This window comes from Oryx dammah, unplaced genomic scaffold (assembly GCF_014754425.2).
Source record: "Oryx dammah isolate SB20612 unplaced genomic scaffold, SCBI_Odam_1.1 HiC_scaffold_1, whole genome shotgun sequence".
Classification (NCBI taxonomy): Eukaryota; Metazoa; Chordata; class Mammalia; order Artiodactyla; family Bovidae; genus Oryx; species Oryx dammah.
In genome coordinates, this window is record NW_024070185.1 from 51,615,950 (window position 1) to 51,641,887 (window position 25,938).

The 25,938-nt window shown below is 41.7% G+C and overlaps 1 protein-coding gene across 1 annotated transcript in view; it reads left to right on the top strand.

Annotated features, from left to right (window-relative positions):
• Positions 1 to 25,938, top strand: part of PCSK5 (proprotein convertase subtilisin/kexin type 5) — a 513,187-nt gene that overhangs the window by 457,106 nt on the left and 30,143 nt on the right. Inside the window, exons 25-31 of the mRNA XM_040256508.1 lie at positions 4,449 to 4,491; positions 7,905 to 8,041; positions 9,056 to 9,256; positions 14,273 to 14,353; positions 17,287 to 17,370; positions 19,238 to 19,433; positions 24,778 to 24,995. Of these exons, the coding sequence (XP_040112442.1) occupies positions 4,449 to 4,491; positions 7,905 to 8,041; positions 9,056 to 9,256; positions 14,273 to 14,353; positions 17,287 to 17,370; positions 19,238 to 19,433; positions 24,778 to 24,995 (960 nt within the window). The remainder of the gene's footprint in view (positions 1 to 4,448; positions 4,492 to 7,904; positions 8,042 to 9,055; positions 9,257 to 14,272; positions 14,354 to 17,286; positions 17,371 to 19,237; positions 19,434 to 24,777; positions 24,996 to 25,938) is intronic.

The following is a 25,938-nucleotide window of genomic DNA, read 5'->3' on the forward strand; positions in this document are numbered from 1 at the left end:
ACACCCAGGGTATGTTGAATTACAATGAGGTGGGCACTGTTTTATGGCACCTTTACAGACGTGGTCTAAGAGGCGACAGTAGAAGGACCCTAATGAGTCTAGGACACCCCAGAAGAGACTGAGCTTTAGGAGCCTCCCAAGACTACGAGTTTAACATACCCATTAGTCTAGAATCCTAGGTAGTAACCTAGTAGGTCTTTGCAGTGATGGGACAGGGGTCAGATAGGTTTCAATAGCCAGTAGAAGATAGAGGCCTCGCTAGCATAGGGTGTGGATAAAAGTCCTAGGACCCTGAAAATGAAATTTAAGAAAAACAACCATAACTAAGTTGGGAGTACCTTGACATTAACTTTTCCCTACAGTTCCGCAGAGAGTCAATTCTGCCTAAACAATCTCTCTAACTCCTGGCTAATTCTGGCATATCTAGATATTACATGATATTAATAAAATGCTATTCTTAGGATACCAAGTTTCCTCTGCCTCCCTCAGATGAAAAATAAACACACAATAAGCAACAAGTTTAGAAAAAGCAAACTAGAATCATTTTAACTTGTATGTATTTTTAATTATGTGGCTCAAAGTTTATGTAAACCATAAAAATAAATTATTTTTCTCTGGACATTTTTAAATGTTCAGCTCCATCTCAAATTTAAAATACCACTTTTCCAATATAGTTGGTAATTAAGAACTACTAACTCCTGATGTGGCCTGATCCACCCAACTCAGTGGTAAAGGCTATAGGTATTACTGAGAATATAATAAACTGGCAGAGAATGTAAGCTGACCACTGAAGGGGATGCTGACAGCAGGAGTCAATGTCTCCACAAGGACAGTGCACTCATGCTGGGTTCCAGCTCTGCTGGTCTCCAAGGAAACTATGGAAAAGGGCCGCAGAGAATCACGCAGCTCTCTCCAGACAGAGTGGACACTGAAGTCCTACCCGTCCCAGCCCATCCTGTAAAAATGAGACAATAAAACAAATTTTTCCAAGAAGGGACGTCTTGACAAGGCATCTGCTCACACATTCTCCTTAGCTGGAATGTGAGCAGCTGAAAGTCAGTGGCTATTTCTGAAGACTTTTTTCCTAAAGTAGAAGGCTCTCACTGTAAATTCTGTCTGAACTTGCCCCATTCCTCCTCAAAATATGCTCTCTCAGCTCAAGATGAGATCAAATAACTAGATCTATTTAAATACCCTACTCTGGACAACACCTTCCAAGACAGTTAACAATTCTAGACTCTTCAACCACCACCCCAACACACACACACACACACACACACGCGCGCGCGTCAGGAAAATGTATCTTTCTTCCTTAAGCCCTCCTTACCATCCAAATGCCAACTTGATGTAGAGTCAACTTCCAGGTTTGGGATTGTTACCTTACCTTAATCCCATAGCAGCTGCCTCCCAGTGGTCAAGCTAAATCCATTTAGGTTATGTCTGACTTGTGAATCTTCTGGGGTAGAAAATTTTTTTTCAACAATTCTTATGCTTTAGAACTGGTAATAATGAGCAAGACTAATGGGCATTCATAAGCTGTTGTAAGACAGAGTTCTTGTTCTGTGCATTATTCATTTATGCAAACTGTTGTAAAGGTACCAAATTCACTGTGCAACTGGGCTGGAAAAGTCCCTAGACTGGAGATTACATTGGTATGCACATTTCTGAGGCTTGGTTCTGTTTCACATTTTCATCAGTGACCTGCTTAAGGGAGCAGAGAGCAAACTCATTAAGTTCCTAGATGGGAGGGATGGCCAGAACATTAGAGAACAGGATTAGAATTTCCTCAGCCCTTGCCAAATTAGCAAAACTGTCAGAGTCAAATATGTTCATTGAGGACAGGCGGGGAAGAGGAAAGCTACCCAAATGCAAGCCGAGTAGTAGCAATTTCTTTAGGAGCATGACTAAAAGGAATGCAGATGCAAACACAGACTCATAGTGGGAAATACTTACCCAATATAACCACTAGTGCTCACTGGGACCTTTGCACCCTCTTAAAATGGACTCAGATCCCCAGTCAAAGGGTTGTAGAAGCATAAAGCCCAGTCCTGAGAATTCCACAAATTCCAGTGAGCTTTTCCTTTCCATGATGACACAATTCGCCTGGTTTATGGTTCACTTTACTGTCCTGCTCAGGTCACCCTACAGCAAACCATGCTGACCCAGACACAAAAACTATTTCCCTCCCATGAGCAAATCATGGCCTCCTGCAGAAGGGCCTGGCTATCTCCTTGATTGTCTTGGCTCTTGTTTAATCATTCTGATTAAACTTTTATCCCAAGTGGCTTAACAAGATATTTTCCTAAATATAGACAGCTCTTTAGAGGAACTCTGGGACAAGCTGTTAAGATAATAATGTTTACATCCATGTTATCTAACAGAGGTGAGCATGACCAAGTCATGAACCAACAGTGCTACAGCCAGGGGCTAGCACATGTAAAGTGACAGACAGTAAATACTTTCTAACTCTGTTTCAACCACTCTGAGGCTGTGGCATGGAAGAATTCACACACAATATGCAAACAAAAGGGGCCCCCCTGAGTAGACCATAGATTGCCTCTTCCTGCTAGACTTAGCTTCAAAATATTTGACTTTGGGGGAGGCTTAGCAACAGTCTTATCCAACAGAATTATTTTATACCTGCAGAAATCAGCACCCAGAAAGTAGAGTGATACTTATGCAAGTTCATAAAACAGTTGAGCCAGGGTGAAAACTTCAAATTAAACACAGGTAGCCCAGATTTTAGGCCAGTGCCCTTTCCATGGTATCATCACTAGACTGTTTCCAGAAGGTTCTAGGGATCCCTGCTTACATGGTAGAACCTCTTCTAGAAACTCTTCCACTAATTTTCAGCACATGCATCAGTTGCAGTATGCATGATACACAGCAGTGTTTAGGAGGAGCCAAGATGAAAGTCTGACTCAGATGAAGTTGACTCTGCCATCAAGGAGCAGACTTCTCAAAAACCAGAATAAAGTCTAAATTAGATTAGGAAGGAAAACCAAGCACAAAGTTCAAAGGACATAATTTTATTGGGCTTGGCCCAAAAGTTCATTTGGGTTTTTCCATAACATCTCAAATGAACTTTTGGGCCAATCCAATATTTAATTTAAATAAAGTTAGTTCAGTTCAGTTCACTCAGTCATGTCCGACTCTTTGCAACCCCATGAATCACAGCACGCCAGGCCTCCCTGTCCATCACCAACTCCCAGAGTTCACTAAAACTTATGTCCATCGAGTTGGTGATGCCATCCAGCCATTTCATCCTCTGTTGTCCCCTTCTCCTACTGTCCCCAATCCCTCCCAACATAAGGGTCTTTTCCAATGAGTCAACTCTTCACGTGAGGTGGCCAAAGTATTGGAGTTTCAGCTTTCAGCATCAGTCCTTCCAAAGAACACCCATGACTGATTTCCTTTAGGATGGACTGGTTGGATCTCCTTGCAGTCCAAGGAACTCTCAAGAGTCTTCTCCAACACCACAGTTAAAAAGCATCAATTCTTCGGTGTTCAGCTTTCTTCACAGTCCAACTTTCACATCCATACATGACCACAGGAAAAACCATAGCCTTGACTAGACAGACATAAATCCTCATATATTCATTTCAAAAAGGAGTAACTGTTTTCTATCTCCTTTTAGAATGAAAAGAACAAACTTAGAGTATAAGATCACAGAAAGAACTTACTGGAAGTAACTCTGTCACTCACAAGAACTGCAGGCCAGAGGAAGTCACCAAATTGTCTTAATAACTGGATCTTGGAGTTGGGATCTTTCAGGGAGGGACAGGAGAGAGAAACAATCTAAATTAGTGATTCACAAAGTCCTTTCTTTCTCATTAAGTCGCCGAAAGTTGTAGGAAAGAGTCCTCTGAGCCAACAGGGACACAATGAATCACTGTACTTAATGTGAACAGGATAGTTTCTTTAAGAGGGTGGTGAAGAGCAGAACAAAAGGATATACTGTATTAGAAAAATAAATAAATACTTATCCAGATTTCAAAGAAGCCTCCCAGATGAGACTCCCTCACATTGCTATTAAGGGGTAACTCAATAAAAATCCACCATTCAGGTCGGAAGTTTGCAGTCCCTTCCAAATGTGTGTGTGGACACACCTGTAGCCTTTACCTAGGTTGTGGTCAGGAGCTTCTTTATGTAGATCATTCATGATCAGCAATTTGAAGACCCAGTAGCTTGGACCTATTCCTCCTTGAAAGTGAAGGCCAAGTTTTTATGAGAACTCTTATTTTACTAGCTTTAATAAAGAGAAATCATAGTGCACATCTTGTTACTAATTTAAAAATGGTGCAATCTACTCAAACATCATTTCTAGACAGTACATTTTGTAAAACCATCCCATAAGCATGTGTTTCAAGCCATAACTTTTTTAAAACTCAGTTTTTCAAATGATGAACTTGATGATTATTATTTTTATTATTATAATTTTTTTCCAGATGATCCAGGAATCTGCACATCATGCGCTACAGGGTACTACATGTAAGTCTGGTCTTTTTTTTTTTCCCCATGGCACTAACTTTTTCTGCAGTTTAAGCATTAGTGACTTAATCTTAAATCCAATGATTAAAGCAAAGAGGCCCTGCAGCCTGAAGCAACTCTCTCTTGTCAGGCTATTAATGAACAATTCTTGGATTTAGCAATAAGAGCCCAGCTGTTTTCTTGCCTCGAAAGGAGGTCCTCTCTCTCTTGGTCCTGGAAGTCACCCAGCCTGACACTGGTGTCTAGGAATCTTGCCATGGGTTACCAAGATTCAGACCTTGCTGTTTATGGACAGACTTTAATAATACACTCGATCCCAAGCAAGTTATTTCCAAATGTCTGCATGGAGACCTCGTTCTAAAGGGCAGTCAGACATTCCAGGATGAACCCAGGTGTTTGTTAAGCTCTTAATCCCCCTACAGGCAATGAGAAATGAAGACCACTAGGTTAAATGAAATGCAAATAACCATCACCCCCAAAGTTCTCTGATACAAATCCACAAATCAAGGATGTTATGTCTCAGTATCACCTCCCCCTCCTATTCTTGTCTCCCTTCCAGGATACATTGGTGCCTATCTTGGAAGAAAAACTAAGAAAAGAAGGGAGACAAGGCTCTTTGGGGTGGTCTATGTTTGGTTCACCTCCACCTTGGTGGGCTGACTCCTTCTGTCAACACCCGGCCTTTCTCCTCCATCAGATTCCAAGAACTCAAAATGTGGTGGCGGGTAGAAAGATGTTAAAAGGGGTGAGGACAATGGGAGAGAAGGGAAACCCAACAAGCTGAGACATATTAAAAATAATCTATTAACCTCAGCATTACTTAAACTCATGGTTTTAATTCAACTTTGCCAGAATTGCCTAATATTCTCTACATTGACTATGTCTCTACATCCTCTTGATTGAATGATTTAAATTACTGTCCCATTTAAATAGGGGTCTAGATTATTGTAAGGTAGACCAGATGACACTCAAGGAGCAGCCAGTCCTTTGTCAGCACATTCATAGCTGGTATGTGGCCCACCACACAAACCCGCAGCAGACAAGAAGAGCAGAAATGCAAGCATTTATGGCAAGGTCACACGGTGGGAGGTACAGAATGTTCCTCTAAGAGCCAAGAAAGGAGATCTCAGACTCAAAAAAAAAAAAAAAAAAAAAGCAACCATGCAGAAGCAGGTGAGTGATTCTCTTTGTCCCTATAACAGCTCTGCATCCCTCCACCTTGGGTCTTGCCTGGTGGCTCAGACAGCAAAGAACCCACCTGCAATGCAGGAGACACGGTCAACCCCTGGGTAGGGAAGATCCCCTGAAGCAAATAGCAACCCATTCCAGTCTTCTTGCCTGGGAAGAATTTCATGGACAGAGGAGTTCTAGAGGGCTACAGTCCACAGAGTCACAAAACAGTTGGACACAACTTAGTGACTGAACAACAACCAACACCCCTCCAGCCTAGCTCTACCCTGCCTGCCTTCTTCACGTTGATACCAGAACACACCCCTTCATCTGCACCTACATCCTGTGTCACCTGAGAGCCGTTTCCTCTGTTGGACTTTGGAGCCCACCTCTCCACTTCAGCACTGCACACTAATGAACACATTTCATAAAACCCCTTGAGACACAAATACACTGAAAGAACATGGCCAGCATCACTAAGCATAAAATATCAGACATTTGTTTCCAGAAATACATATTATAGCCCTTTATGATATGCAGTCATTTCTAATACAGCTAATTAAACACTGCACAATAGATGTTGTTAAGGAAGAAATACAAAGCTTCCCTATGATATGTTTTTGACAGTATGAAATTCATCAGAGGACAAAGGTCAACTTCACTCCACTCCCGCTTCAAATAAACCTCAATGGAGTCTGAATTACAACGTTTTACCATAGAACAAGAATAAGAAATGATCTATATAAAACGATAAACACAGAAAAGCTTGGGCACTTCACTAGTAATATCAATAATCTGGTAATAGACATCATGGACTCATGAGACTACTTGAACTCAACATTGACCTGTTTCAGACCTGGTGAGTGCCAGGTGGCAAAAGCACACAAGTTGTCTGTTCAAACAGACCTTGGGTAGAATCCCAGTCCCCCCTCTTACCTATGTGACTTACCTATGTAATTTTAAGGGAATTACAGTTCCCTTATCTGGAAATTAAAGATATGTAACAGCTACCACATAGGGATTGCGCAGAGGTTTAAGCGAGCTAATACCTGACACATAATCGGTACTCCATGAATAAATGTACCCTTCTCCTTCTTCCTAGGCCCCTCCCTGCAGTCCCAATAAAGGGAGCTGGAAGTTTAGAGGGAGGTGGTTAATGACACACACACACACAGCAGACCAAGTTTTCTCCCTTGAACCCAAATATGGACACCTGTTAAAACCAACGTGTAATACAGATGGAGAGATAAATTAGGAGTTTGGCATTAACATACACAAATATAGGGGCTTCCCAGGTGGTGCTAGTGGTAAAGAATCTGCCTGCCAATGCAGGAGATGCCAGAGACACAGTTCTGATCCCTGGGTCGGGAAGATCTCCTATGGGAGGAAGTGGCAACCCACTCCAGTATTCTTGCCTGGAGAACCCCTGGACAGAGGAGCCTGGCGGGCTACAGTCCCGTGGGGCTGCAAAGAGTCAGACACGACTGAGGGACGGGGCACACACACACACTACTATATATAAAGCAGAAAACAAGGACCTACTGTATAGCAAACGGAACTCTACTCAACACCTTGTAATAACCTATAATGAAAAGGAATCTTAAAAAGAATATAAGTATAAAACTGAATCTAAAGGAGAAGATATATGTGTGTATGTGTGTGTATATATATATATATACTGAATCACTTTGCTGTACACTTGAAACACAATATAGTAAATTAAGTAGACTTCAATTTAAAAATGATATATAATATATGTATAAATAATTTACAAGAATACATTGTACACATGGGAAATATAGTTAATATTTTATAACTATAAATGTAATATAATCTTTAAAAATTATGAATCACTATGTGGTACACTTGAAACATATAATATTGTACATCAACTATTTCTCAATAAAAAATTTAATGATGTACAATATTTGAAAATTGCTAAGAAAATAGATCCTGAAAGTTCCTATCACAAAAAAAAAAAATTCTGTAACTATGATAACAGAGGTTAACTAGACTTACTGTGGTGGTCATTTTGCAATATACACAAATCTGAATTATTATGTTGTACACCTGGAACTAATGTAATGTTTATGTCACTTATATTTTCAGTTATTAAGGGAGAAAAGATTATAACTTCAAAAGAAATGATGTGTAGACGCATAAGGAGATTAAATTATGGTGATAAAGAGAAATATTGATATGTTAACATAGCTCAAGGAAGAAACTACATCTTATCTCCCCAGGTTCAAAGACCACTGTTATAAAACCTGTCCTGAGAAGACCTACAGGGAAGAATTTGAATGCAAAGCGTGTGATACCAACTGTGGCAACTGTGACCAGAATGAATGTTACTGGTGTGAAGAAGGCTTCTTCCTCTTGGGTAAGCCTGAAAATAGTTGCTCAGTTGTGTCCAACTCTTTGCGACCCTATGGATGGTAGCCTACCATGCTCCTGTATCCATGGAATTCTCCAGGCAAAAATACTGGAGTGGGTTGCCATTCCCTTCTCCAGGGGATCTTCCCAACCCAGGGATCGAACCCGGGTCTCCTGCATTTCAGGCAGATTCTTTACCCTCTGAGCCACCAGGGAAGCCCCAAGCTTGAAAATAGGCATGGTACAAAGTGAGAACAAGGCTCCAACGCCCTATTCAGAAACAGGAGAGCTCGTCTGGTAGGTTTGAGAGTCTTCCTGTGCCTCTTGTCCAAGGAGGAATTTTACTTTGGTTTGAAAATAAACATTAGTCAGGACTACTTCCTTCTGCTTTTATTACTGAAGCGTATTTCCTACTTCACTAATTACTCTCAAGCATCTCCAAGCTGAGAGAAAGCAGAGTGAGTGGAGGGGAGGGACAGACACTGAAGAGAAATAAATGCTTTGGAACTGAAGTCACCTGGAACATTCAGGACATGACTCTTTCCTTGAGACTTTATTCATGTTCTATATTCCCTGTACTGTAAAAGTTAAATAAGATTTTTTAGTCTTAGATTTAAGTCAGTTCATTGACTTTGATGGAAATGAATGGTTGGGAAGGAAATACACTGTGAGTCTTCCAATTGGGAGAGACAGTGGGGCAGACACAGTGACCTTCAGGGGTTCTGTATGTGTGGAGATCATTTTATCTGCAATTTTTCAAGGTCTTGAGAACATAAAGTCTTTATGCTCCCAACCCTTGATAGCCAACTTAAATTTTCAGTTCAAAGAGGACTTAAAGTGTTGGATTTATTAAGACACAACTCTTGGGTTGAAATATGCGAATGTCATCACGGTTTCTTTAAAGATTAAAAAATGTTCCTCAGCCTCCCTTTGGCCTGTTTAGAACTTGGCCCTGCGCAGAGCACCCGGCTCAGCCAGCCAGGCTTCCACTTCAGGCTTCCTGTCTTCTATTCTCACGTAGGGGGCAGCTGTGTGAGGAACTGTGGCCCTGGCTTCCACGGTGACCCAGAGATGGGAGACTGTGAGCCCTGCCACCAAGCCTGCGAAACCTGCACCGGCCTTGGCCACAACCAGTGCAGCAGCTGCCGAGAAGGCCTGCAGCTGCAGCGGGGGACATGTGTGCGTCACGAGCAGACCCAGGAGGAAAGCAGCTTCTGGAACGGTATGTGCCCCCCAAGAGGGATCGCAGGTGTCCGCCTGCCTCCTCCCCCGCCCCCCACTCCAATCCCTTGCTTTCAGGATACCCAAGAGATGCAGGCTAGGCAGTGAGACAAAAGCGTGGCATCCCGGAGCCTCTGTGATACTCACCACAGGAAAGGGCAGGAGGGTGTGGCTGGCATTTGGTCAGGAGCTGCTGCTGTTTAGTCGCTCAGTCGTGTCTGACTCTTTGCGGCCCCAAGGATTGTAGCCCACAGGCTCCTCTGTGGGATTTCCCAGGCAAGAATACTGGAGTGGGTTGACATTTCTTCCCCCAGGGGATCTTCCCCACCCAGGGATCAAACCCAGGACTCCTGAATTGCAGGCAGATTCTTTACCACTGAGTCACCTGGGAAGCCCTTGGTCAGGCAGGAAACACCAAAGGGCAACTGACAACTGATCTGGCCACTTGTGTTTCTAGCTGGGTGGAGTGGGCTGCGGAGCACACAAAGAGAGAAAGAAAAATGACTACCATCTTCTCAAAGATTTCAGAATAGCTTTGATGACATTCATATATCTCTTTATAAAAAAGAGAAGAGAAAATCACTAGTGGGACAGCCTGTCCGGTTAGACAAGGAAGTGCTTAGTCAGTAAGCTGTGTCTGACTCTTTGAGACTCCATGGGCTGTATCCCACCAGGCTCCTTTGTCCATGGAATTTTCCAGGCAAGAATACTGGAGTGGGTTGCTATTTCCTACTTCAGGGAATCTTCCTGGCCCAGGGATCAAACCCAGGTCTCTTGTATCTACTGCACTGCCAGGTGGATTCCTTATCACTGTGCCACCTGAGAAGCCTCTAGACAAAAAAAGAATCACTGTAAAGCATGGGAACTTCAGTGGCTCGTCTTTCTGGCTGGATTATTAGAACCTGCCATCATTCAAGTTTACCTTTTAAAATTTACCCTCTCTAGTTGCAGATGTGGGAAGCAGGTGGGCTTGAAAGGGGGCAGGAAGGAGAAAAAGTGTGGGAGCTTGGAGTCTAACAGTAAAGACCTACATGTATTCATTCCCACCTGAGTCTTCAGAAGTGGCCGCCAGACCCAGAAGCCTTGGTCACGGGCTTCCTGGTAAGGTAATTACAACCTTGCAGTGGCCTCTCCATGTCTGAGGTGGTTAAAAAACAAAATTCTCCTCCTGCTGGAAAAATCTGACTCACATTCCATGCAGAGACGCCGATGAAAACAAGAGATGCTCTCTGTCTTGATTTCAAGGCAAGGATTTGTTTAAAAAGGTCATTTCAGTGCAGAAGCAGCAGCAGCTGAAAACAGGTCTGCTTGGGATGAGTCTTGTAAGAGCTAGAGGGAGGGATGATCTGGGGCAGGAGAAAAGCCTCTTGCTAAGTCTCAGAGGAAGGATGTCCTCAGCTGCTGTCTACAATGACAGTGTCGCCTACGTGACTTAACGCAAGAAGCAGCTCAGACACCATCACAAACCCAGCGGCCAAAGGCCACCAAGAATGCGGGCTGATTTCAGAGACAGAGCTGGAAAGAAAATCATTCATTCCAGATTGGGATATCTTCTGTGAATTATAGCTGAACCAAAATGCTAAAAACGAGTTTGTCTGGCATGCAGGCATTTAAGAGGCGGTGCAAGCCAAGAGGAAAATAGTCTGTGCTGTGTTTCCAGCTCAGAACATCTGTATTTTATCTGGCGTCCAGATGATGAAAAGGTTCAGGGAGCCAAGAGCCAGAGCAGATTCGATTCCCCAAATGATTACACATCCCTTTCAACTGGACTACGCACTCTGCAAGCAGAAATCAAGGCTTCACTGCTCCCCACTTTGCAAGGCACCACATCTACCCCTCTGCCTTTTCTACTATCAAAATGCAATATTTGTGAAGTGAGAAAGGAATTAGTCCATTTGGGGAGATAGCACTAATGAGGGATTCACAAAGCAGATGAGACTGTTTCTCATGGCCGGACAAGAGCAATGAAGTCAATGACATAGCAGAACTTTTCCACACCTACAATCCAGGAGATAATACATGTATGCAGACTATTAACAATGAGGAAAAACTGTGTCTTCACTGAGCAAGGTGAGGCCACAGCTCAGCTTCCCCAGCATGGTTTAGGCACCACTGAAATGGACAGTAAATGACAACGTACTCCACAAGGCCCTGAGTGTATTTAAACCAATGCCTACATTTTTCCTCCTGATTTTCCTTCTTTAAGAAACAAGGCTGAGGTTGTAATAGGAGAGTAAGTAGACGATTCCAGAGAACAAGCACTATTAGCTGCACCTTTAAGATGATAGAAAGAAGACTGCAGTCATCCTTGGTCAACTTAGAGGGAGCCCAGACAAACCAGAGTGCTCGTGAGAGAATGGAGCCATCCAGCTGGTACCAGCGAGGTGTGTTGTTTTTGTCATTTCAAACACAGACTCAGATACACGTAGGACAGAGCAGATGGGACAAACTTAATCCCATTTCTTCACCCACACTACTGCCAGTGGAAACAATAAGATCATGCTTACATCCAAAAGCTAAAACCACCCCATTGTCTATGTCAGCATGTGTTGGAGAAACAACGCCTTGAAATAAAAATCCAACTAGAGTCCACCGAACTTCTCTTTTAATAAGGTGGCTCCTCATAATGAGAGTGCTGATGATGACAGGTCATCACCCTTTGTCAAAGCCCTTTGAGGGCTTCCCTGGTGGTCCAGTGCTTAAGAATGCACCTTGCAAAGCAAGGGATACCTGTTTTATCCCTAGTCCAGGAAGATCCCACAATCCCACTTGCTGCACAGCAACTAAACGCTGTGACTGCTGAAGCCCACGTGCCTAGAACCCATGCTCGACATGAGAGAAGCCACCACAGTCAGAAGTCTGGTCACCACAATGAAGAGAAGCCTCTGCTCAGCCCAACTAGAGAATGCTCATGTGCAGCAACGAAGACCCATCACAGCCCCGCACCCCAAAAAAAGTTAAATAAATCGATCTTTAAAAAAAAATTACCAGCTGAGCAGGAATGCCTCCTACCCTGGTCCAAGAAGGAGATTTACCTACACATCAGACCACAGCTGGAAAATCCTCAGCCAAGACTAAGTCATCTCCAAAGGTTCTTCTTGCCACCAAAAAGTCCCTGCACAAAAGAATAGATCATCCCCAGATTGCCTGTCTCAGTCACTAATAATTTTGTGAGGACTATTTAGTCCAATGTCCCTGTGTGGCCACGACCAATGCCAAACAGACTGCTGCCAATGGCATCAGCAGGGCCTCAGGCATCACGCAGACCCACTGTTAGTAGAAACGCTCAGGTGTGGCAGGCCATGGGCTCTGAAAGAAAACGATAGCTTCAGCTGGTTTCCTAAAACCATTGTTGGGAGTGGAAACAGTTCATTACTGTTAAATCACTTGGGTTTTCTTAAGTGGTTTCCCCCCTGGTGGTGCTGGAAAGTCCTCAGAATAATTCCTGCACATTTCCCCTACCCACCTATTTCCATCATTGATTAAAACCATGTTTATAGCAGGTTCCAATTACATATTCCAATGGTAGTCAAATCTACAAAGCGCAGACATGGTAAATTAAATTTTTATCTTTGACCACATCCTAACAATTTATCACTAGTCTGTCTTTTGATTTTAATTCCTATGCTCTGAGAAAGACTGAAATCCCAGAGTCAGTTACAAACCCTGGAAGCCACACATGTGTGAAAAAAAAATTCTCAACAGTGGGGAGATATGTTACTTCATAGTAAGTGAACTTCAGACAATTAAAAAAAAAAAAAAACATAAAAATCTGATTTTTTTTTTTTTAGAAGAACTTTGTGTATAGTTGCCTCAATTACAACTGAGGACACAATATTTATGTAACTAATCAATCATAACTCAGAGTGCAGAAAATCATGGCTGGGCAGCTAAGTGAACTTCTGGCCTAGTGATATGAAGGAGCCATGTGCATCTGCTTACACTGATTATTAAACATCCAGGAATTTTATGAGTGGATTATTAAACAACTGGCAGCTTGAAATCAGCTATGGCGGGAGTATTTACACCACTGAAATTGGTAACCATGACAAATCAAGTCTTTGTTGCTGGTCTGTTTTCCAAGGAACCATTTTACCAGTACATCACTGCTTTGACCTCTACCAAACTATTTTGAAACTAAATGAATTACTAAAATATCTAAGGAAGATAGAGTTTAGAATTCAGCGCACCTGAATTCAATTCCCGGCTCTATTCTTTACCAGCTCTGTGACCTCGAGCAAGATATTCATCCTCTCTAAACCTCAGTTTTCTCACCTATAAAACGAGAACATGAAATGTCTCATACAAGGTCATTTTGAGAATTAAACGGAAGAATATATATGAAACCCCCAGCACATAGTATGGCGCAAAAAACGTCAATCTATTCGCTAATCCTTTAACCTAATCCCGTTTCAACCCACGAAACACTAGTTTACTTTCAAAACTGCCTTCTTGAGCTTATGAAATAAAGCAGTTTGGAGGCCTAAGGAGTAATACACGTCTGTTTAAAAAAAAAAAAAAAAAGAGTCCCACAAAGAAGGGCAAATGATAGTCAGCTGGGATGCCTAATAGCCAAGTTGAGTCCTGACTTAACCAAGAATGTGTACAAAGATGTTGACAGCAGTTTTAGTTATAATCTAAAAAAAGGAAGAGAGCAATCTAAAAATGTAATGAAGAAAAACATTAAGTGAATTAAGATTCATGCAAAAACACCAATCAAAATAATATTTTTACAAAGAATTTTCATGGCAAAAGAAAATTCCTATAAGATTCATTACATTAATGAAAAATGTAAGATCAGTACTATATATGCAGAAGATGTCAATGATTACATATATATACACATACATATGTAATTATACTCAAGCATTCAATACAAAGATTGGAAATCTAAATGCCAAAGTATACACAGCAGACATTTCTGAGTGGTAAGATAAAGGGGCAAACTTTATCTACTTCATCCTTTTTGCATTAAAAAAAATAAAACATTTCTTTTTTTTTTTTTTAATAAAAAAAGTACCTGTGTCCACTGCAAGCCCATCTTTGGTGAAGAGCCTGCTGCAGGAGCAACGGAGGTGGAAGTTTCAAATCAAAAGAGGTAACAGGGAAATAGGGAGGAGAAGATGATCAAGCATACCAGGAGAGTCTCTGTGATGTAAGAACCAATCCAAGAAATCAGGCAGTGAGGAACAAGCAGGGATGCAGAAGTCATGAGAAAAATGGAGAGAGGATGGGACCTGCGATTAAAATATAAGTGGGTATCCAAAGGGAAAGACTGGCAGGAATTTCAGCAGTGGAGACTTCAAGAACATATAAGGACATTCCTGAGGCACAAAGTGGTTATTCTTGAGAAAAGTTATCAAGAAAAGCCTCTGTCCTTGCAGGTCTTTAAGAAAAGCAACTTTTTGCCTTCCTAGTCACTGCAGCCTTGTTTGAAATAACAAAGGGTGGAACAAACTAAACAGCTACCAACAAGAGTAGAAAAATGAAACATGACACAGCCACACAGTGGGATACTATGGAGCCATCAAAAAGAATGAGGAGAGTCTTTATAGACTGATAAACAACGGTCTCCGAAATACAGAACTACAAAAAAAAAAGAGAGAGAGAGAAGATGATAAACACTGCGAATAGTCTGTATAAAAAGGGTGGAGGGGGGTGGTAAGAGAGACTTCACAGTATATACTTTGCCTACATTGTGAACCTGTGAGTATTGCTTATTTAACCTAAAACATTTCAAGTAAGAAGAACCCATACTTTATTAGTCATATTTGAAGGATATACGTTATATTTTCTTGGTCAAGGTGATGTTTTTGTTTTTGCAGGGGAGGGGATGAAGTCCTGTTCAGTCTAGAATTTCTGTAGTAGAAAAAAGAGAAACTGAACAAAGTTAAAAATTTTACTTGTTGAGATCTAATCTTTTCTGATAAAAGAGCTCTCGCTGGGGATCTTTATCCGTTGCCCAAGCCTGACTGCTAACGGTGTGTGCAGAGCACCCTCTAGTCGAGATGTGAGGACATTACAGAATTTTATACCAAGTGTATTAGAATGATATATCAAGCTACCAAAAGGTGAGATATGTATGTGTAATTATAAACGTATGTATACTATGTGTAAATATATACATTATATTTTTTAAATGTGAGAAAATTAAAACGACTAACTTTTAAAATATAACATTTTAGCACAAAAATGATAAAATCAAAACAAAATCAATGCATGGCCTGGGTGTATAAAGATCTTCAAGGTGCTCAATATCAGATTAATATTTAGTTATTATTCCTTGAATAACTGCTCTCATCAAGTAATCATCTTTTTCTCCCAGCTTAATTGAGATGTAACTGACATATAACATTATATAGGTTTATCATGTATAAAATGATGACTTGATACATGTGTATACTGCAAAATGATTACAATAAGGTTAGTTAACACACATATCATCATCACTTTTGTGAAAATTCAGGAACTAGCATTGCTCTGCACTGGTTAGCTGAACTCTTAACAGAACTCCCCAGCAGAGTACGTTAGTTAATCAGTCTACTAGAAAACCAGTTGGAAAGAAATTGCCACTCAGCATGGCAGCATGGACAATCTTTTATGTCCACAGACCTCTGTCTCTGGCTATCTATCGCCTACTTAGCTATCAAGCTTTCTCTGCAGCAAGGCTCAGTAGTATATTGACTGGGAGTGCCATCAGAAGAACCAAGTACCACTCCAAGAATGGAACAGAGGAAAGCGAACGGGAAATAAAACAGAAGCCTGAGAAATGGGGTGGAATGATAACAAATGAAGAAATGAAGCAGAAGGAACCACCATTTACTGAGCCACTGTGTGCATACTTTACACATTATCTTACTCAGGTTTCACAAGAGTCCTGTAAAGGAAGAATCACTTGCTCTCGTTTTAGAGACGTGGAAAGTATTGTAAGACTGGAAGAGTTTAATTACTGTATCCATGGTTACCCTACCCAGAAAAAGCACACCTGGGATCTGAAGGCAGGTGTGACTAGACTCTGCCAGACTCTCAGGAAGAGAAGGAAAGAAGTGACAGGCGAGAGAGGAAGGAAGGGAGAGAGGAAGACAGGGAGGAAAGAAGGAAAAGGGGGAGGAAGGAAGGGAGGGGAGTGGTAAGATGCCAACAATAACCCTGACTGAACTTCAGGGCCATTTGTGTGACATTTTCTGAGCTAGAACTTCTTTTTCTAAATTTCCTCTGTATGAGTCATGCTGATTCCTGAGCAATTACTGGAATTTAGTCAAGATCTCTATGTGTACTGAGTGAGTGACGTCACTGAGGCTGTTTTCTTTGTTACACAACTATCCTGTTGAGTTGCTGCTGCCTTCCTGACAAAACCTGCCCAGCGAATGGTTGTGGGGGGAAGAAAGGAGAAGCAGCTCACATGTTTCTCAGATTAATGGCTTATTAACCTTGGATGACCTTCCTGTCACTGACCAGCCAGCAAGGTCTCCGATGGCTACTGATGTTCAATGATGATTTTGGACAAATTTAAAAGATCAATTTAGGCTGCATCCCACAGTGGCTACTATGAAGAACAGAGAGACCCAAACACTGACCAATTTATGAAATCTGGTCCTAAAGAACAAAAAAAGAGGGGGCACAACGAATTCTCAGTTATCCTGGAGTAAAGAAAAGTGATCATCAAAGAATCTTGGAGAAATAAGTGTTACCTTTGACACAAAAACTCCAGCACACATACACACAACCACACATTTACAAAATATAAAATAAGTAACATCTGTTAGTTCAACTATCCCCCTATATTTATGGCTATCCTGTCACTGGAAATTTGCAAAGAAAGTCTTGACATCAATTGTCAGTGAAGGAGTAAGGAAAATAAAATAAATGAAGTCCACTTGGTCAGCAATGGGTGGTGCCAACATTTAACTACTATCAAGTTGAAGGGTCTATTTAGGGTGAAAAGGGAAATGAGATTACTCATGAGATTTTCCCAACAATGCTATGCACCTGTTCAAAAGAGGCAGACTTCTTGTTTCTTTCCTTATACAGACCTTTTGAGAAGACATCAGTCATGCCATTCTTCTTGTAAAACCTGCCATGGATCGGCAACCCTGTGCACTTCATGTCCAAAAGGTGAGTGTGGCATGCCACAGGAGGAAGCAGTGGCCAAGCCAATTCAGTTATTTGTCAGCATCTCGTGATATAGTCCCATCACATGTTGCTGTCACAGTAGGAACTCTGGAGAAACACAGGGACCCAAACACTGTCCTATAATAAAAACTAGTTTTCAAGGGACCAGAACAAAAAAGAAAAGAAATGGTTCTTATCCAAAGCACGATTAAGTTAGTGATCAATTTGGCCACAGAGTTTGCTAGGGTCTCTGGCTGCCCGACATTTCTAGAGGTTCCATTGTTCTTTTAAAGAGCATTAGCTGAAACAAAAGAACTAAGGTAGAGAATCTACAAGGGGATGAAGTGTCTACCTGGTATTTTTCTTCATTTTTGGTACTGAATTTAGGTGAGGGGAAAAAAGCACAACAACAGCTCAACAAATTAATGGCTTCATCATCTATAAAATCAAGTCAGAAATAACTTTCCTGAATTAAGGTGACAGTTTATCGACATGGCACACTAGAAACTAAGAATGTTATACTCCCATTAAAGTGATCATTATGTTAGAATGTGCAATCTGCTACCAATTCTACTTCTACAATTTATAAAAGTCAACAACAAAAAAAAACCTGACAATTTTCTTGGAATTTTGGAGTTCAGGGTGATTTCTGGGTTGTTTTAATGATGATGCATCTGATTTTTTTCAATTAAAACTAAATAGATGGACTGTCCATTAAAGGTGGAGTTGGGTGGAAGGGTTGCTACTGCGTCAGTGTCCCAACAGATATGCTCTGAGATGCAGAGCAGACTCCACTGAACTGTGTATACATAATTGCCTCACACCAGGAAGACAAAGGTCTTAATAGACAGATCACTTGGGCAAAGAGAAGTCCCATGGTAACCCACAACAATACCAATAGGAAAGTCAGAGAAACAAGCCAAAAGTCTTCTGTTGTCAATTTCCTTTCTAGAGTTTTAACTCATCTTGGAAGACTTCAGTTCAGTTCAGTCGCTCAGTTGTGTCCGACTCTTTGCGACCCCATGAATTGCAACACGCCAGGCCTCCCCGTCCATCACCAACTCCCAGAGTTCACCCAAACTCATGTCCATCGAGTTGGTGATGCCATCCAGCCCATCTCATCCTCTGTCGTCCCCTTCTCCTCCTGCCCCCAATCCCTCCCAGCATCAGGGTCTTTTCCAATGAGTCAACTCTTCGCATGAGGTGGCCAAAATACTGGAGTTTCAGCTTCAGCATCAGTCCTTCCAATGAACACCCAGGACTGATTTCCTTTAGGATGGACTGGTTGGATCTCCTTGCAGTCCAAGGGACTCTCAAGAGTCTTCTCTAACACCACAGTTCAAAAGCATCAATTCTTTGGTGCTCAGCTTTCTTCACAGTCCAACTCTCACATCCATACATGACTACTGGAAAAACCATAGCCTTGACTAGACAGACCTTTGTTGGCAAAGTAATATCTCTGCTTTTCACTATACTATCTAGGTTGGTCATAACTTTCCTTCCAAGGAGTAAGCGTCTTTTAATTTCATGGCTGCAATCACCATCTGCATCACTAAAAGATGTCTTGGTAATCCTGAAATAAGTGTTCTGGATACTTGGGTCTTTGTTGTTGCTGTTTAGTTGCTAAATTGTATATGACCCCATAGACTATAGCCCGCCAGGTTCTTCTGTTCATGAGATTTTCCAGGCAAGATACTGGAGTGGGTTGTCATTTCCTTCTCTTGGGAATCTTCCCAACCCAGGGATCAAAATTGCATCTCCTGAGCAGTTAAAAAAGCTGTTGGGAGTGTCAATTCTCTGCTTGGGTGCATGTACTGTTAGAGGAGACACCTGATGATCACCTGACCTGTCTTCTTCCCTGGGACTCCAGGCACCTATCTGCTGGCTCAGACCTGCGTTCCATCCTGTCCCCAAGGCATGTGGCCCTCGGTGAGGAGCGGCAGCTGCGAGAACTGTACAGAGGACTGTGCCTCTTGCTCCGAAGTCAATCTTTGCCAAAAGTGCCAAACACGGCCAGACCACCCCCTCTTCCTCCACCAAGGCAGGTGCTTCACCAGATGCCCTGAGTAAGTTTTCCTCTTCCTTTCACTTGCTACTCTGTGTTCCTTCTCCTGCAACACTGGGGGCAATTCCTCCCTATTCACCAAAGACCTCTTTTCTTCCCTAGTTAGAGCACCTATGTCCTCCTCCCTGCCTAAGTGGCTGACATCACTCTCAGCCACAGCAGCCAAAGCTTACTTAAGGCCAGATGCATGCTTCTCCCTTGTGACCACAAGATGTATATATTTTTAACTCTCATAAAAATGTTTTTTATTTTACCTCTTATTTATGATCAAATAGTTGTCAGGGTTTTTTTTTTTTTTTTCCCCACGACAAAAGTGAGGTTGTAATAAGCTGTGGAATGCACGAATCTCTTCTACATGTTGAAAGAGAGGTATGGATCACAGATAATAAATAGAGAGTAATGCCTGCTTAGTTATTTATTGATTCCTTATGGTTTCCTCAGTCCCCTGGTTTACAATTCCTTTACTCTTCCTATCAATGGTCCTGGATCCAGGATTTACCTAAGTGGGAAGTGGGAATAGCAAGTGGAAAAGTTTATCAGGAAAATTTCAGTAACAGGAAACAAAACTGTCAAAGGGCCTGACACAAAATATGGGGTTTATTTATGCATAAAATACAAAGTTTGGAAGTATAGCATTTATTATTTCGGTGGCCAATGCTTCATTAGAAACCCACAATCTTTCTGTTGTGCTCTAGTATCTTCCATAGCTTGTCCTCCCCAGAGTTCATATTGCCTGCCCATCCCCAAGATCATCAACCCACGCTGCCTTTCTTCATGTTTCTCTCTTTTTAAGAGGAAACAAAACTTCCTCAGACTTCCCTTCACATCTCATCAGCCAGAATGCATCACTAACACCTTCCTAAACTGATCCCTGGCAAGGAGAATGGAAATATAAGGACTGACGTAGGCTGAACGAGATTCGCCCCTGAAAACCCACAAAAATCACAACACTGACAGCCAGGAAGAGTGGAGAGGAGGAGGCAAGAAATGGGTTTGAGGAAGTAGTTAACAACATCTAATTTATCTGCCTGCTGCTTAAAAGAATTTCATGATAAAAACAACTCCTATTTTCTAATGACCTGTTTATATCCATTACTGAGATTGATCCTATAGCATACAAATATCAGTCAAGGAACTGACCCTCAAGAAGCATCCAATCTACTGTAGAAGCCAAACATATCCAATTCAATTCTACAGATACCTTTGGATGTTAAGAATTGATACTAGAAGCTAAGATAACCTCAAGTGAAGGGAGTCTGAGTTTGCAACAGGCTTATAATCCAGTAAGGAAGGTTTATATCAATCAATGTCATACTTCTCAGGTCCTTACTACACAAAGAGCTAAGATATTCCAAGGGAAAAGAAATCATTTAAAAACAGATACTTACTGAGATCTTGCAATATCTAGGCATTGTGCTAAGAGTTTCAAACGTACCATCCCCTTTATTTTTTTCAATAAATACAGTACTACACAATCCACAGTTGGCTGAACCCACAGATGCAGAACCACAGATATAAAGGGCTAACAATGAAAGTGAAAGAGGACAGTGAAAAAGCTGGCTTAAAGCTCAACATTCAGAAAACTAAGATCATGTCATCTGGTCCCATCACTTCATGGGAAATAGATAGGGAAACAGTGTCAGACAGACTCTTGAGAGTCCCTTAGACTGCAAGGAGATCCAACCAGTCCATTCTGAAGGAGATCAGCCCTGGGATTTCTTTGGAAGGAATGATGCTAAAGCTGAAAGTCCAGTACTTTGGCCACCTCATGCGAAGAGCTGACTCATTGGAAAAGACTCCAGTGCTGGGAGGGATTGGGGGCAGGAGGAGAAGGGGACGACAGAGGATGAGATGGCTGGATGGCATCACCGACTTGATGGACATGAGTCTGAGTGAACTCCGGGAGTTGGTGATGGACAGGGAGGCCTGGCGTGCTGCAATTCATGGGGTCGCAAAGAGTCAGACACGACTGAGCGACTGAACTGAACTGAAGTTGTGGGACTTAAGCGTCCATGTATTTTGGCACTCAAGTCAGGTCCTGGACCAATCTCCTACAGATATGGATGGACACTATACCATTATTTCCCTCACTTCACAGATGAAAAAAAGGGTGGCATGTCCAAAGTCACACTGCTAATTCATGGCACAGTCAGGATTTCAAACCAAATCTAACACTGAAATCCATGTGCTTAACCACTACACAATGTCACCTTCTCATTCAACCAGGGTTTCTTTTTTCTTTATAACAGCTTTGTTGAGATATAACACACATGCCACACCATTTACCCACATAAAGTATAAAATTCAATGATTTTTAGTATATTGAGAGACTTGTGCAACTATCACCACAATTGATTTAAAAATCTTTCCATCTCCCCCAAAAGAAACTCTGTACCCTTTCAGCAGTTATTCCTAATTTCCCACAGCCCTAAGCAACCACTAATTTACCTTGTCTCTAGAGATTTGCCTATTGAACATTTTATATAAATAATACAGACTGTGACTTTTTGTAACTGACTTATTTTATTCAGCATAATATTTTCAAGTTGCCTCCCCAGTTGGGTATTTGAAAAGAGGCTTACTAGTAAAAGGGTCAGGGTAAGAAAACCCAGCAGGGAGAAGAGATTTTTTTCCTCCAAATGCACATACATGGATACATGGCAGCCTTTTTCCTTTTTTGAGCAACAGGGAAGCTACTAAACTGACCTAAAAATCCTGCAGACTATGGAATCACAAGTATATGTTTTCCTGTCTTGAGTAGGGTGGTCTGATTACCATGGGATTCCCCCATTTTTATGTTTACCAAAAAAACAGGGGAGATAAAGTCTGAGGGACATATAACACCCAGCTTGGCTTGGCAGCTTTCTTTCTCTTTGTGCAAAATTGCCTGTTTGGATGTATTCCATGGCCACACCATGAAAAGATTGCTCTACTAAAGCATCGTTCTTTTTAATAGAAGCAATTAGGCCCTTCCAACACTGGAGTTTCTCTCCTTTTATCAGTTGAGGGTCAGAAGTAGGAGCCAAGTGCAATGGGCATCCTATGACTATCTCAAGTGGTGAGAGTTTATGAATTTCAAAAGGGGTGGATATGAGATTCAGAAGTACCAATGGCAATGCTTTTGACCAAGGTATTTGGAAAATGTCAGTTGCTCAGTCATGTCTATCTCTTTGAAACCCCATGGACTGTAGCCCGCCAGTCTCCTCTGTCGGTGGGATTTTCCAGGCAAGAATACTAAAGTGGGTAGCCATTCCCTTCTCCATGGAATCCTCCTGGCTCAGGGATCGAATCTGGGTCTCCCACATTGCAAGCAGATTCTTTACCATCTGAGCCACCAGGGAAGCCCTAAGGTATTGAGAGGGCCTCTACAAATTTTGCCAACTGAGTCTTAATAATGTCATTAGTGCATTAGATTAAACCAGAGGATTGAGGGTAGTTAAGAAAGTGAAACGTTGTAAAACTGGCCATACAGTGTAGACCTAAGTACATGGCCAATAAAATAGGTTCCTCGAGCACAATAAGTTCCAGGTAAGGATAATCTTTTCTAAAGGGATTTATTTTAGTTACAGAAAAGGTAGTAGCCTGCCTGCAAGGGAAGGCTTCAATCCAATGTGAAAACATACAGACCATGGCTAAAGCTTATTTACATCCATTAGACAGAGGAAGTTTTACGTAATCCATTTGCCAGACCTCAAGTGGTCTGGGCAGTATAAAATGTCAGGGAACAGTAGGAAGAGGCTTCCCTGGGTTGTAGTTTGGATAAGCAGGACAAGCAAGTAAATACTTTTTGTGGCCTTGTTAATGTTTCCCCGCTAATACTGATTCATGAAGCCTACTATTTCGTCACAGACTGAAGGCTTACTGCATGTAACCAGAGGTGGGAGGGGGAATTTCAGAACCTCCAGTAGGACTGGCTTGTATACAGTCCAAACGAGAGCTTTCTCTTTTTATCCAACTCACAACTGTTGAATTTCCAAACTTGTTTTTCTTTTTCTGAGGCCAGCTGTTGGACCTTTCTAGCCAGTTTTTCTAAATCATTTGGGAAAAGATATTATAAAATATCATTTAGCTGTGACTGGTCCCTTTAAGAGCAGCATTCCTTGTAGAAATGTCAACAAGATGGTTTCCCTTAGCTTCCAGAGAGTCAAGTGAGAAGCCCCAAAACCATAATAGCTAAAGTGATGGGCAAAAAGTATATTCACTAATTCTTACACATAGGGGGCATTTTAAGTTTTATTTCCATTGCTTCCACAACATTCCAAAACCATGAGATACTCTAAAAGCGATTTAAATAGTGGCAGTTTTGTCCTTGGCTAAAGTACAAACCTGTAAAACAGCATATGATTCAGCCTGTTCAGTTAAAGTAGCCATAGCTAAAGATGCTGCCTCAACAACATCAAAAGGAGCGGTAATAACATACCCAGTACGCTATTTACTATCGTCACCTTGTTAAATGAGACCATCAGTAAAGCAGGAGAAGTCAGTGTCATCCATGGAGTCTCCTGTAGGTCAGTATGAGGCACCAGAAGGCGGTCCTCAGCACTAAGCAGAGGTGAGCTACTTCATCGGCGACAGAAGGGAGAAGAGTAGTCAGGTTATGCTTATTCTAACATAAAAGAATTAGGTGAAGAGCAGTTAACAGAAAGACTTCATAGAAACTGTCTGGTTGAAAAACGTTGAATGTGATGAGAATTCAGGAGAATCTCTACTGCATGAGGAACAAAAATGGCTAAAGGGGATTCCACAACAATTTTCTCAGTGGCCTCAACTGAAAGGGTCGTGGCTATAATGACTCTAAAGCAAGAGGGCTATCCCCATTCCACAGGGTCCAGTTGCTGACTACAAGTACCCTATGGGGTCAGAGGTGGTCCCCGTGTTCTAGGTGTTTACTCCAAGGGCATTCCCCACCTTTTCATATGCAAAAACTGTATATGTCATTAAACCTTTAGAGCCTTTTAAAAATATTTTAACTGTTACATTTTAAACTGTTTTTAAATGAAAACCATATTAAATGGGATAAAAAGCATTTTCTACTCTAACATCAAAAAAAAAAAGGAAACAAAAATTAGGAGATAAAATAGAAAACCAGAAGATGATTAAACTATATACAAATCAAAAAGTTATTTTCAAACACCTTAAATTCACAAGGATAATACCTACCCCTTTCATTTAATTTTTTTTAAAACTGATTTTTTTTTCAGCGCCTTCCCCAGAAAATCTGATGAATTCATTTTAGTTGACAACAGCCATAGTCCTTCCATTTTCAGCCCTAATTCTTGACTGCCAGGTGTGAATCAACTCCATAGTTGGAAAGCTTCTCTAGCGGCTCCCTCTTCTTCCCACAGAGGCTTCTACGCAGACGACGATACTTGTGAGCACTGCAGCCCTTCCTGCAGAACTTGTGAAGGAAATGCCACCAACTGTCAGTCCTGCGAAGGAGGCCTTGTGCTAGACCAGGGGGTGTGCCGTGAAACCTGCCCCGAGAGGCATGTGGCCATGGAAGGGGTGTGCAAGCGCTGCCCAGAGACGTGTCAGGACTGCATCCATGAGAAAACATGCAAAGGTACCTGGGAGCCTCACGGGGGCAGGGGGGGGCCACTACCTGAGAGTGGGAAGTCCAACAAGATCTGGGGGAAACCATCTCCATGCCTTTACTGAAACTGACCTCTATGGGGGTCACTGAGAAAACTGAGGGTGACATAAAGCCTTTCCATGATGGATTCTGCAAATTAAGACAGACAATAGCCCATTTTTTAACAAGATTTCTCCCACACATATGTCCTGGGCAGTTAGGGTGTGACAAGCACTGTCCCAAATGCTAGAGATACAGATAAGAACCCAAAGTTTCTGCTGCTCTGATCACAAAATCTCATGGGAGAGACTAATATTAACAAAACACGGAGGTGGCTGGAGAATTTCAACTGTTATAAAAGATACAAAAGTAAGGATCAGGCAACTGTAAGACTCAGAGTGTAGCCCTCTGGCTAGGAACTTTCTCTGAGATTATCTCCTGAGAAAGGCTGTCTAATTTCTTCTGCAGAATAAGACAGATTCATTTAAATGTTCAATCTGTCCAATCCAAAGGATTTGGTGTTACCTAAGTGCTTTCTGGAATTCCCCCACAAATAAGAGAATAAGCACAAATAAACTAACAATGCATTCTTCATATGGATTAACCATGTATATTTCATTATATTAGTTTACCCTATCAGTGAATGGAAAATTAACTATTCCACTAATTCTGAAACTGCTTTCTGTATTAAATAGAACCAGAAGCGTTCAATAGATCTGTTAATGCTTTCTGGGCTTTCAGGACAATACATCCAGCATCTCAGCCCTGACTCATCTTCCCTGTGATTTTTTGCAATTGAAGCAGCAGATCACTTTAGGATTTGCACCCAGGACCATCTAACTGGGCCACCATAAGTGGTCTCCTTTCCCAAGGCAGGGCTTGTGAGGCAAGGATGACATGCCCTGGGAGAGAAGGGTGGGTGGGTGGGTGGGTG